At 38.9% G+C, this 14,616-nt stretch overlaps 1 protein-coding gene across 1 annotated transcript in view; it reads right to left on the reverse strand.

Moving 5' to 3' along the window:
* The window catches only part of STOM (stomatin), a 29,609-nt gene that overhangs the window by 5,235 nt on the left and 9,758 nt on the right, over positions 1 to 14,616 (reverse strand). Inside the window, exons 2-6 of the mRNA XM_032251493.1 lie at positions 9,958 to 10,061; positions 8,621 to 8,693; positions 7,192 to 7,274; positions 2,925 to 3,128; positions 1,826 to 1,960 (exon numbers count right to left, since the gene is read on the reverse strand). Coding sequence (XP_032107384.1) covers positions 1,826 to 1,960; positions 2,925 to 3,128; positions 7,192 to 7,274; positions 8,621 to 8,693; positions 9,958 to 10,061 — 599 coding nt within the window. The remainder of the gene's footprint in view (positions 1 to 1,825; positions 1,961 to 2,924; positions 3,129 to 7,191; positions 7,275 to 8,620; positions 8,694 to 9,957; positions 10,062 to 14,616) is intronic.

Here is a 14,616-nt window from a genome sequence, read left to right on the forward strand (position 1 = left end):
CATGTTGGCCAGGCTGGTCTTAAACTCCTCATCTCAGGTGATCCACCCACCTCAGCGTTCCAAAGTGCTGGGATTACAGGTGTGAGGCACTGTGCTTGGCCTGAAGTTTTGTTTTTTAAGCTAACTCTAAGCAGTTCAAGGTTGTTACCTGGAGTTCTGTAGAAGGGTTCTGAGGCCAAGTCTAAACTCAGTGGAAAACAGTGCTGTGGTTAATTACTAGCATGGGAATAGCAGAATGGAGTGGTAGCATCTGGGCTAGGTATTTGCCACCTAGGAAAGATAATCTCTGAGGATCCTTTGGGCTTTGACCTTCTACATAGTATATGTATAGTAAATTCTATTATTCAATCTGGTTTGGAAATGAGGCTTTTGGTTAATAACATATTCTAGGTAAAAGCAATTCCTAATTTTCAAAATAATTAGATGATAGGACACATTTAATAACAACATAAACATAATTTAATCATCTAAATGGAACGGTTTTGAAAGTAGGCACTTGAGGGTTCTGCAGTATTATCAGGTTATCATCACAAAGCAACAATGATCACAGTAGGCAAATCTAAAAAATTCTGGTTAACAGAAAATTCTGAAGTCACATGTCAAATGAGCTATTATCCTATTCGATGCTGGCTAAGAAATTATAGTGACTGGTTTATGGCTTAAAGAGCATCCTAAGAAAAGAACAGGGTTCTGTGGTCAGCCAATTGCCACCAGCTACTACTATTTTCTAACGACAACAAATTGGTTTGCTCCTTGTGTCTTGGGAGATTTGTCAAGTCCACAGCAACTCCTCCTATGAAGACTGCTCCTCTTCTTCAACCCATTCACAGGCATAGGGCTGTGGAACCATATTATTATGGTATCTTTGCACTTTGACCAAAGTTGGGCCAAAAAGAATCTCACTTCTGTGAATGTGGAATTAGGGCTGGTCTGTGTTCTAGTGTTTATCTGGCAGACATGTAAACCTGGGGGCCAGACATTCTCCACCACAAACTATCTATAGTGAGATGGGTCACAGGAAAGGAATGACTACTAGTTCCCTGAACTGCCTTCCGGTTCCTGTTTTGGTGAGACTTGCCCCTACTTCCTAACCTTGGGTTTGGTGAGATATCCTCGAACTTGTACATATTATCATCTTTAATGATACTCGTCTCTAGGTTAGGTTAACAAACATTTCCTCAGAGCCTCCCAGAGGGGCCATGCCACCCATGCAGGGTTAAGACATAGGCAGATGGTGATGAAAAGAAGGGAGAAAAAAGGAAGACGTCAAAGTTAGAGAATATAAACAAGAGGAAAAGAGAGAATGAGGAATAGGTAACAGTAAAAAGGAAAAAGATCCTGAGAAGAGAAACAGAACAAAAAAGAAGCCCAAAATAGGTAAGAGATGGGTGATATGGATGGAATGATGACCTACTTGCTCTGAAGTTGGAACTGTCAATTTGTCCTTACTAATGAACTGGAAGAATAAAGCATGGTACACACAGTCATAAAAGAATGAGGTTAACTCTGTATGTACTGACATGCCCATAGATATTAATATTAAATGAAGAAAGCAAAACACAGGACAACATGTGCAGTATAACCCTACTTTTGTAAAACAAGCCAGTGATCCAAAAACCTAGTCAAATAAAATCCAAATACACTCAACCGTTTAGACTGGTGACCTCTGGGGAAATATGATTTGAAGTTATGGGGAGGGCTTTCACTTCTACTAACTTTACCACTTTAAGATTATTTCAAGTTTTTACAGCAAGCATGTTTTACTTTTATGTAATTATTAATAAAAAAGAAAACAAGAAAAACAAGCTAAAAAAAAAAATGTTACCTTGGCGCGGGCCTCGCGGGACGCTTCTGCTTCTGCAGCCATAGCTCTCTGGAGCTGCACGGGTAGTTTCACATCCTTAATTTCCACACGCTCCACCTTTATTCCCCAGGCATCAGTGGCATCATCTAGAGTAGTCTGTTAGGAGGAGAGAAGGCAAGCTGAATCTGCTCAGCCCAGCCTAAATGCCGACAGAGGCTATATTCACTGGGATTTAGAGGAGACAAGGTGCTGGGTAGGGTTATGGAGAGACAGTTACTCTTCAGAAGGAATGGTGACGCCGGGGCTGGCTCACTGATCCTGATTCTGTTGCTAACAAGCTAATGCAGGGGTTAGCAAGCTTCTTCTAAAAGGGCTATATAGTGATTATTTATTTGTAGTCTCCATCTCAACTATTTAAGTCAGCTGTTGTAGTCAAAAGCAGCCCTGGATACTATATAAATAAATGGCTGTGAATATACGCCAATCAAATTTTACTTACAAAAACTACAGCCTGCAGGCTACAGTTTGCCAACTCCTGAGCTAATATGACTTTGTGTAAGCCATATTTCTTCTTTGTGCTTCAATTTCCTCCCTTTAGAATGGCAGGAATGAAGCCACACATCTATTTCATAGGTTGTTGTGGATATCAAATACCACCATAGATTTTACCCACAATGAAGTCTATACAAAAATAAGAATCCAGAGTTATAGCATGGTATCTTTTTTGAATAAGCTATGCTTAACTGAATATCTGTTAAGAAAGACTGGAAAGCACAACAGTTATAATTCATGGGACTCACACACAGAATAAAGCTTTAGGAATGCCTACATTACCTTGTGGAATAGCCTCTGTTCTAAACAAAAAGGTTATTACTGCTTCTGGAAAAAAAATACTAAAGAAAAAATTTTAAAAATGTAGGCATGAGTGTTACTAACTCATGATCTGCTAATGTGAAAAATGTCCCCTCCCACCAAATTTGAAAAACTTTACTATGAAGCAAAAAAAACCACAGACCCCCCCCCAACTTGAATTAATAAAAGCTTCTCAAACAACTATTGACTCTTTGCTTTGCTTCATTTTTCAATTTCTGGGGGGTAACAGCATCAACACACTCCCTACCTGCATGTTGTGTGCAATTTCTTCTCTGTCAGAGAGGATCTGAGAAAGGTTCTTGGTGCCCAGAACATTCCTCAGAGTAGTTTGTGCCAAAAGGCGGGTCGCTGAGTCAGCATTGGTGATATTTGCCACAGCCAGGGTTGCATTCTGAACACGGTAATAGACCACACCATCCACGCTAATTGTCACTGAATCCTTAGTGAGGATCTACAAGATGAAGGAAGACATTTTACACCTGTCAACCATTTTTTAAACATAACTGTAAGCAATATTATTCTACAGAATACCTTATAATACTAGCTGATTTTCTTTAGGAAGGCATCAGAAAGCTAACTATACCTTTTAACATTTAATAAAATAAATGTATTTATTCAAGTCCATTAATTCGTTCAGTCATTCAAATATCGAGATACCACTCAACAGCAGGCAATGTACCAGGTACCAGGGATTAAAGTAGGAAAAAACTTGGTTCCTACTTTGAAGGAGGTTAGGGAACCAAAGGAAGCTTTTAAGGGCATCTGTGGGCAGCAGGGGTGATATCTGAATTGAATCTTGAAGAAAGGAATACAATTTTTCTGAGGGTGTTGGGTGGAGTGGAAGAATATTCAAGAGAGAGACACTAGAGAGTCAAGGTTTGATAAATCACAAGTTGCACAATATTACTGGAATGAAAAGTACAGGTGAATGTTTTTAAAGGGCAAGGAGGGGCAGAAAAACATATTTTACAGCATGCTACATAAAAATGTTAAACATGACATAATCTTGTTTTAAACTAAAATGTTATCTGAGTGAGAGGCTCCAGGAAAACAGTTACATAAGTCACTTAAACTCACTGGGACTCAGTTTTCTCATTTGTAAAGGAGAGATCAATTATAGTACCCTTTGCATTGTTGCTAGAATTAATGCATTAAATACATTCAAGTGCTCAGAGAAGTACCTGGCACATAAGAGCTGTATTATCATTTCATCTTGGATAACTGTGGTAACTTTTCTGAATAAAACATTGACTTAACTGTAATAAGTTAATTTAGACAATAAGAAAAAAGCCAGCTGGGCATGGTGGCACACACCTGTAGTTCCAGCTACTGAGGAGACTGAGGCAGGAAGATTGCTCCAGCCTGGGAGTTCCAGCCTCTCTCACTCACAATATCAGGTTGGCAGCTTTCTATTGATCATTTAAATGTCCTTCTCTCTGTGAAACTTCCTTGACTTACTTGGCAGAGTTAAGCACTCTTTCCTTGTACATCCACTGCACCTCACTGTAGTGACATTATTTATTTGCATTTCTACTTGTCTGTATTTATTTATTTATTTTTTGTACAGACGTGGTTTCACCATTTTGGCCAGGCTGGTCTTGAACTCCTGACCTCGTGATCTACCCACTTTGGCCTCCCAGATGCTGGGATTACAGGCGTGAGCCACCTTGCCCAGCCTCTACTTGTCTTTAGACTATAAATTTCTTAAGGGCAATTATTTGTAACCCTAGCACTGGCAGAGAGCTTGAAATATGGCGGGTAGTCAATAAATGACAGATGAACTGAACTGAAATGTGGTCCTAAGAACATTGACTGGTGAGGAGCACAGGAGTGAGAGTTAGGAGACCTGAACTATAGTCCCAGCTGTGCCTCCAGGTCCCTGGATGGCCTCTAGCAAGGCTTTTAACCCACTTGACGCACAGATTCCTCATTTGTGAGATGGGGCTAATAATACTGCCTAATTCTATCCCATTTCTGTGAAGATCAAATAAGTACAGGCTTGTGAACGAAGCCCTTTTGAAAGTGTAAGCAGCTATGTAAATGGAAGGTAATAACAAAACAATGTAATTACATGGCTGTTTAGCCCTGCCAGACACCAAAGCAGTGATCCTTTTTTAATAATCTCAAAATACTTCTAACATGGAAGAGAAGTGGAGGATTTATAAATAAATGTACAGTGTATTACCATCTTGTATGAAAACTAATTATTTTCCATGACATGATGGGAAAATGTGTGTCACTCCCAAATTTCTTGCCACTTTGACTTTGCCACAGCTGCTTTCTAAAGCTACAGCTTCTCTGCCTACTGTTTATCACAGGCAAGTGTTTATTTATCACAGGGGATCAGAAAAAGGATTGCTTGCCAAGTTACAATCTGCTTTGCATTCAGCAGCTTACAGGAGAGGAGGGAGCCACTGGAAAGCAGAAGCTTAAACAGCAACTCTGCCAGATGTCTGTAATGTTTATAGTGAAAAATGCCAGAATGCACAGCTAACTGGAAAGGGGCTCCTTGTGAGACTCAATCTTCCCTAGACGATGGAAAAACATACAGAGAATGCAGTGATACTCTCAGTCTTGTTCTTATGAGTAAAATGTGGGCAAAATGATTTCCGGCATCACTAGCTTTGTGTGGATTATAAAGTCTGACCTCACCCACTACTTGGATCAGTATTAACAAGGAAGTTCCTAAGCTGGTTTCTGGAATTTGTGACAAGAGAAGGCAACATGGTCAGGCTCCATCACCATGCTGAGTAACTGGCCTTTGGCCAGAAAACACAGACAGCATTCTTCTGTCCTTTCTTCTTCATGATGTTTTTAGGTTTTCTGTATCCAACAGTTACTATGCCTCCTCAGGACACGGTTCCCAGGATGGCCATCACTTTTTCGGGGGCCATAAGGGAGTTCATGTACAATTCATTTAGTATGGAGCTGTGGAAAAAGTACTAGACAGGGAATCCAGAGAGCTCAATTTTAGTCTTGGCTCTACCACTGTAATTTGGAGGAATTCCTTTGTTTCACTGAAACTATATACTTTCTAGGGATTCTGCTGTGAGTTTCATCTACGGTAATATTTGTGAAGTAGTTTGAAAAGGCACAAAATAATCACTAGTATAAAATATTATATGTTTTATATAAAATGCCCAACAAGCAGTTTCTAATTTTTTTGGTTTCTAACCAATTTATTTAGAATAAAACCTTAAGAAGAAAAAATAATGTACTAAATAGGGTTTTCTATCAGAAACCCAGAGAAGAAAAACATGGCAGTAAAAATGGCGATAGTAACAACAATGATTATATTATTATACTTACATTAACATTACACTATGTTTTATAATAATCATCCCTTAGTATCTGTGGGAGATTGATTCCAGGACCCCCAGAGGACACCAAAATTCAAGGATGCTCAAGTCCCTTATATACAGTGGCGTAATATTTGCATATAATTTATGCACATCCTCCTTTATAAAGCCTTTCTAGAGTATTTATTATACTTAACATAATGTAAATGTTACGTAAATAGTTGCTATACTATAGTGTTTTTAATAATTTGTATTATTATATCACTGTCTATTGCTTTTTCCACCAAACATTTTTGATCCATGGTGGGTTGTAACCATGTATGCGGAACTCATGGATTAGGAGAGCCAACCGTACAATCTATGTACATTTTCCTGTATACTTTAAATCATCTCTAGATTACTTGTATTATCCAATACAATGCCTACATATCACTTCATTCATGTAGATTCAATGCCATACTTATGCATGGCAAATTGAAGTTTTGCTCTTTGAAACTTTGTGGAGTTTTTTTCCTAATATTCTCCATCTGTGGTTGGTTGAATCCCTATATGCAAAACCCATGCAAGCAAAGGGCCAACTGTAATAATAATAGTAAAAACTTCTATAGCACTTACTATTTATCAGCCATTGCTCTAAGCATTTTGCACATATATCTCACTTACTTCTCAGAACCACCCTGTACAGTAGTTCTTACTATTACAACCTCTATTTTCTGGATGAGGAAACTGAGGCACAGAAAAGTTAAAGAACTTGCTTAAGGTCACTGAGCTAGAAATGCTGAAGGCAGTCAGGATTTAAAGTCTATGCTCTGGCGGGGCACACGGCTCATGCCTGTAATCCCAGAACTTTGGGAGGTCAAAATGGGAGGATCACCTGAGGTCAGGAGTTCCAAGACCAGCCTGGCCAACATGGCAAAACCCTGTCTCTACTAAAAATACAAAAAAATTAGTCGGGTGTGGTGGCACACATCTGTAGTTCCAGCTACTCAGGAGGCTGAGGCAGGAGAATCACTTGAACCTGGGTGGCAGAGGTTGCAGTGAGCTGAGATCACACTACTGCATTCCAGCCTGGGTGACAGAACGAGACTCCGTCTCAATTAAAAATAAATAAATAAAAATTTAAATAAATAAATAAAGCCTATGCTCTAACTATGTTGTCTCTCATTGTAAAGCACTTTCACATATTATATCTCAGTTATTCAAAGAAAACCTTACCTCCTGAGGAGGAATATCGAATGAAATAGTTCTCATGTCCACTTTGATGAAGCTGTCAGTGCACGGCAGAATAAAAAACAAACCTGCAACAAAGATACACAGATTATAGAGACACCAGCAACCTAATCAATTCACTTCTCCGTTTAGTTTTAAGAAAATCAACCTAATGAACTGAAAAGTCATTAGTTTATCTTCATGAATGAGCCAGAAGCCAGGAACGATAACTTTGATTCCTCTTGCTTACTTCCCACATTTGACTGCCCCCACTAACGCCTGTGGAGTTCATTTCCTTAATCCATTGTTACTGTCACTCTTCCCCTCCCCGCTAAAACTGGGACCAATGCAATAGTTTCCTGGGCCATCTTTCTATTGTTTGTAGTTTCTCTCCTATAATCTATTTCCTAAGCTGCAAGCAGAGCAATCCCCTCTAAAATACAAACCCTCCACCATGCAGGGTCCTGCATGACTGCATTTGTTGTCCTCTTCAGCCACTTCCCCTCTCTTCCCACCCTACAGTCTTGCTGGACTGATCTACTTCCAGTTTCTTCAATCTGCAATACTCCCTTCTATGTTTGCTATTTTTGTTGCAAACACCTCCTGTTGGTTAATACCTTTTCAGACCTCAAGACTCAGTCAAGATGTAACTTCCAGAAAGCCTTACCTCAGCCTACTACTAGTTAATACCTTTTCAGACCTCAAGACTCAATCAAAATGTAACTTCCAGAAAACCTGACTTCGGCCTACTACTAGTTCGGATCAGTTATACTTCTCTGGTTTTGTCTTTTCTCACAGCTCTCTGTGAGTACTTGATCATATCACTTATCACATAGGGTTGTAGCTATCTGTGTCCTTGTTGGTGTCCTACCACTAGATGGGAAGATCCTTGAGGGTAGGGACTGTGTTTTAGTCTCCCTTGAATTCCCAGAGCCTGGAACACAGTAGGAGCTTAACTGAAGTTTGCCAAATGAATGAAAGTCTGTTCGGTAGAGATTCTCATGCTCAAACTTGTATAGATGTAGCTATTCTTGGCTTAAGAGGTAATCTTATCAGCTCAAATGGGAAGGGGAGGGGAAAGGTAGGAAGGAAAGGGTAACAAAAGATTGGCTAGAGCAACTGCTATTGTTGTACAACTTCTGCTACATGAACTATTTTCTAAGACAGAGTAGAAGAAGCCCTCATAAGGGAAATCACATCAATAAAAAAATTTCAGGCTGGGCACGGTGGCTCACGTCTGTAATCCTACTGCTTTGGACGGCTGGAGTGGGATGATTACTTGAGGTCAGGAGTTCAAAGCTGCAGTGAGCCATAAGCATGCCACTGCCCTCTAGCCTGGGTGACAGAATGAGACCCTGTCTTAAAAAAAGTAAAAATAAAAAAGTAAAAAAGAACTTTAGTTTTCAGATAAACAATCCAGAATCCCAGTACTGACCAGGTCCTTTGGCTCCTCCTTGTAAAATACGACCCAATCTAAAGATGATGGCTCTTTCATATTCTTTTATAATCTAGAATAAAAACACAAATGATAATTTAACATAAACAGTACAAATATATACATGCATGGCTTCTTAAATATATGTTTTTGCTCGAAACAGATTAGATGCCTCATCTATTTTCTTTAGATCCAAATCATATCTATAACATGTCCAATGTTTACCTTCTCAAAGCATGATATTTTTTATTTTTGTACTGATTACAAAAGCAATAGATATTCACTGTATAAATTTAGGAAGGACAGAATAGGATACAGAAACAAATCCATAACCTCACTTCTCAGCTGTTAACACTGTTATTCAGTTACTCATGCAGGCCTGGCATGGTGGCTCACACCTGTAATCTCAGCATTTTGGGAGGTTGAGGCAGGTGGATCATTGGAGGTTAGGAGTTCAAGACCAGCCTGGCCAACATGGTGAAACCCCTGTCTCTACTAAAAATACAAAAATTAGCTGGGCCTGGTGGCGGGCACCTGTAATCCTAGCTACTCAGGAGGTTGAGGCAGGAGAATTGCTTGAACCTGAAAGGTGGAGGTTGCAGTGAGCTGAGATAGCACCACTGCACTCCAGCCTGGGAGACAGAGTGAGACTCCATCTCAAAATAAATAAATAAATAAATAAATAAATAAATAAATAACTCATGCATTGTTAATTCAAAAAAACAAAAAGCTGAAGTCCTCACAATTTTTCTTCTGATTCCCTTATGAATAAATTAATCTGAAAATGCTTGGAGCATATTTTATCTTCTTAGAAATATGTAAATGATAGTCATATATCAAAGTATTAACAACTTAGTAGAAAACAATAACCAGCACTGAGGGTACTTACAATGTGCCAGGCATTGTGATACTTAGACACACTAATTCACTTAATCCTCGCAATAGTCCTGTGAAGTAGGTATTGTTACTTTCTCCCATTTTACAGGTGAGGAAACAGCAAAGGTCACACGGTAAACAGTAAAGCCAGCAGTCAGACCCCACAATTCTAACTCTAAAGAACTTGTTCTCTCAGAACCATCTCACATCCCTGACCCCAGGACATTTTTGATGGTGATCCTTACTTTAGCCTACATGTAAGAGCACTGGCTGAAAAGAAGTTTTAAGGTTCCACTTTAATAGGTGAGTAGTATAAATTTTCCAAGAGAAACATAAAGAAATAAGAATTACAAGAGAGAGGCTGTATCTCTCTGTCTCTTTCTCACACACACGCATACGTGAAGTAGGTTTATGGAGGTAGGAGTTGACCCCTTCCCAGAAGTCAATGAAACGTTCTTTACCTTTATGCACATCCATATTGAGAGCGGGAAAGTTACAACTGTGAATAAGAATGAGACAGCCACCAAAATCCATCCACAAGGTCCAAGGCCTGTACTGGGGCTGTCTGTTGAAAACAAAAAATATACAACTCTCACGACTGTTACTAGCATAATCACCACCATCTTTATCCTTACCATACGCTGAACACCTACATGCTTGGCATTAGGCCAGCTGTTTTGCATGAATTTTCCCATCTAATCCTCATACAGCCCTGAAGTGTAGGTACTACCTTCCCTTATCTACGTAACATCATAACACAAGTATATTTCCACATTACTCATTACTTTATCCAGCAAACATTTATTAAGCATCTACTATTTGGTAGGCCCTGTGCTTTGTACTGAAGTGACAACAATGAGTAAGACCCAATCCCAGCTTTCAGGGTTAAAGCTTAGTGGGGAAGTCAAACACATAATTATAATATAAGGTGGTAAGTACAGATATAGAGTATCTGTTCCGAATATTTTCAAGACACAGAATGAGTTAACTCGTGCAGTTAGGATGGAGGTGAAAATGGAATGGGGTGGGGAGGTGATGGTGCCTGTCAGAGTTTTTTGAAGGATATAATGGTAAGAAAATATCAATGAGGCAAGTACTAGAGCCAAAAATATATCAATGAAAAGAAAGGGCAGGGGAGGCTAGGCACAGTGGTTTATGCCTGTAATCCCAGCAGTTTGGGAGGCCAAGGCAGGTGGATCACTTGAGGTCAGGAGTCCGAGATCAGCCTGACCAACATGGTGAAACCCCATCTCTACTAAAAATACAAAAATTAGCTAGGTGTGGTGCCAGGTGCCTGTAATCCCAGCTACTTGGGAGGCTGAGGCAGGAGAACTGCATGAATCCAGGAGGTAGAGGTTACAGTGAGCTGAGATTACACCACTGTACTGCAGCCTGGGCAATATGGAAGACTCTGTCTCTAAATACGTACATACATACAAGAAGGAAAAAGAAAGAAAGAAAGAAAGAAAGAGAAAAGAAAAGAAAAGGGAAGGAGAGAAAAGGGCATTAGGGCATTTTAGCTCGGGGTACAATATGATTAAAGGTGAAAATCATATGATATGAGTGTAAAGTTGTTTAGAGCTTCTTTTTAAAAATTATACCTGTAAAATATTTCACTAGATTTACGCAACATCATTTATTGCCCACTTCCTGATTACACAGGTTATTTGATTTCTTAGTACTATAAACAATGTTGAAATGAACATCTTTGTACATAGTTTTCCTCTCACATTTCTAATTGTTTCCTGTTCCTGTAATATGAAAAGGCTTTTCTGTCTGATTACAAAAGTAATACATGTAAAAAATTCACAGAAGTATAACAAAGGAGGGAAAAATTAAATTCAGAGCTATTTTAGTACATTCTTTCAAAAATTTTCCTTGTGTACACAACCACATTTTAAAATGATACTTTATTTTTCTTTTTGAGACAGAGTCTTCCTCTGTTGCCCAGGCTGGCATGCAGTGGCACAATCTCACCTCACTGCAACCTCCACCTCCTGGGTTCAAGCGATTCTCCTGTCTCAGTCTCCCAAGTAGCTGGGATTACAGGCACCCACCACCACACCTGGCTACTTTTTGTATTTAGTAAAGATGAGGTTTCATCATGTTGGCCAGGCTGGTCTTGAGCTCCTGACCTCAAGTGATCCACCCACCTTGGCCTTCCAAAGTGCTGGGATTTCAGGCATGAGCTACCACACCCAGCCTTAAATGATATTTTTAAAAATAAATAAATAAATAAAATGTGTAACCTATTTTTTTCCCTCTAGCTATTTTTCTTTCACTTTCTTTTGTGGCCTTTGTGGCTGTGCATTTGTGTGCTTGAAGTTACACTTGCATAAAGTTTAAAAAGTTAAACGATTACATAAGATTAGTACCAAAAAAGGGCATTCCCATGCTCACCTCTTCCAATTTTTTCCTCCTAAACAACATTTACTATTTTGACCATTTTAATATTTACCTCCATGTTTCTAAGTAATATGCTTCATGGCTGGGTGTAGTGGCTCATGCCTGTAATGCCAGTACTTTGGGAGGCTGAGGAGGGAGGATCCCTTGAGCCCAGGAGTTTGAGACTAGCCTGGGCAACATGGAGAGAATCCGTTTCTACTTTTAAAATAATAATAATAATAATATGCTTCTGCCAGGCACGGTGGCTCATACCTGTAATCCCAACACTTTGGGAGGCTGAGCTGGGAGGACTGCTTGAGCTCAGGAGTTTGAGACCAGCATGGAGAATATAGTGAGACCCCCATCTTTACAAGAAACTTTTTAAAAAAATTAGCTGGGTGTTGTGGCACACACTCATAGTCCCAGCTACTAAGAAGACTGAGATAGGAGGATTGCTTGAGCCTGGGAGTTCGAGGCTAAAGTGAGCTATGATGCACCCCAGCTTGGGCAACAAAGTTCTATCTCAAAAAAAAACTAATAAATAAAATGCTTGTTTTGTTACTTCCTGTTTTTTCAGTTTTGAGCACTATTAACTTTCTACTATGGAAAAGGCTTGAGTTCTCTTTCTTCTCCCCACTCCCACCACCACATACATATACCCATCTTCCCAATATAATTACATCATAACTTCATTTAGATCAACATCAGATTTTATGTTATGAATCTGTAAATACAATTCAAAGCTAAGCCATGTAGTGAGATATCACTGGTTTTCTCTTCTCGTAACATTTTTTTCTGGAGTTACTGTCTTATTTTTTCCCTTTGCTCAGTTTTCAATATACTTATTGATCCAACCTTAAATCGATTGCCTAAATTTCCTCTCAAAAGGATCAGGTATACTATCAATTTTATCTTCTGAAAGAATTCTCTCTCAGAGCCTTGTGCAGACTTCCCTCATCTGGTGTGCACAGCTATCATTCCGCAATTGCTTTCACTATCATCCTGGAAACTCCCATCACCTCATATGTTGTGTTCCTACTTTCCATATCCAGTGTCATTCTCATTTTTAGTTTGCTTTTCCTTTCTGTAGAGGACATAGGGACTGAGAAGGCCAAGGGATATAATAGGTTTTCTTTTAAAGGGCAAAATGGCAGTGAGATGGGGCTTGGAATAAATAGGAGGCCAAGAAATAAGCAGAGTGTTCAGGCTGGGAATATGGGAGAAAAGAGACACACATGGTCAAGTGCTTTAAAACAGGATGAAAAATCAGAAATACAGCGAGTACTTGGGTTGTATGTGACTTTGTAATTTTCTGATCCTGTATCATAATGTGAGGTAAACATCTTCATGCATACTTAAATAATCTAAAGCAATCCTGGAGGTTTCTAAGTTATAATTTTGGGGGTACAACATAATCATTGAGAGAATATTCAAAGCAGGGCCATAGCACTGTTTGTGGAGAAAGCTTTAACTAGTATTACCATAACTGATCATAACAACGGTGGTTGTTTTGAGGGGTTTTCTATACTCCAGGCATTTTCTAAAATTACTTTAGAGATGTATCTCATTTAACGAAATTTTTTTCTCATTTAAATCTTACAACAGCCCTACGAGGGTATTTTTAGCTCCCTTTTACAAATGAGTTAACTAAAGCAACATTTAACTTTGCCAAAGTCACACAATGGAGGACCTGGGACTCAAATATGGGTCATCTTACTCCAAAGCCCGTGTTCTAAATCAATTCACCCCTGAATAAAAAAATCCTCATTAAAGATGTTTTCATGGTTGAAGCAGTTTCTCAAGACAGTATCCAAACTGGAAAAGCATGGCTGGAGTTCTGAGAATGAAATCCAATATTTTTACAGAGGAAGTCCTCTTAATTCCAGCCATGCCTATTTATAGCAAAAGACAGTTTCAAGGCTCTGTGCCAGACATAGGTCTAGCTTTCCAGGGTGAAATGGATTCCAAACAAGGACAGATTGACCACACACTCTTATTTATCTGAGAGCATTTGGTGCTTTTTCAAATACTGTCCAAGTCTCCCATAACATACTAGAGTAAAAATTCCCTGAGGGCAGGGGTGTTGCTTATTCGCTTTTATATTCTCAATGTCTAGCACAGTATCTGCATAGAGTAGATATAAAATAAAATGCTTCTCAGCAAGTTTTCTAGCTAGATATGTTTTTTTTTTTCCCCTGAACCTCAAGAGCATTTTTTTGAAAATTATCTTATGGCACTTATATCTTGTCTCATCTTTTAAAAATTGATCTTCCAAAGAAGGATTTTAATCTTTTATTATTTTAATCTAATATTTAAATTTCTTGTGTATTTATATCCCTTATTACACTAAGATTTCCTGAGAATGGAGAGTAACTATGTTTGAATTTCAGCTTTGATACTTCTTAGTTGTATGATCTTTACCTCTTTGAACTTTAGTTTCCTTGCTGGTAAAAAGTAAAGATTATTAGACTGGCCTTGTAGAATACAGATAATGATCAGTAAATTTAGATGATAGTTTTCTGTAATCCTATTTTACTTAAGTGTTTGTACCTTCATGAAGAAAAATGGGAAAACAGCACTTACCCTTTTAGATCAAAACCTTCCTAAACAATTTCATTTGCCCTTTGCTTCACACCTGCCCCCTAGTCTGGCTGGTTGGGACATTCGAAGGCTCAGGAAGTTCATTTATGAGGAGATCTACATGAGGACAAGCCAAAAAGTTCAGCCCAGTTTTT

Source organism: Sapajus apella, unplaced genomic scaffold, assembly GCF_009761245.1.
Source record: "Sapajus apella isolate SASKATOON/1434 unplaced genomic scaffold, GSC_monkey_1.0 scaffold76, whole genome shotgun sequence".
NCBI lineage: Eukaryota > Metazoa > Chordata > Mammalia > Primates > Cebidae > Sapajus > Sapajus apella.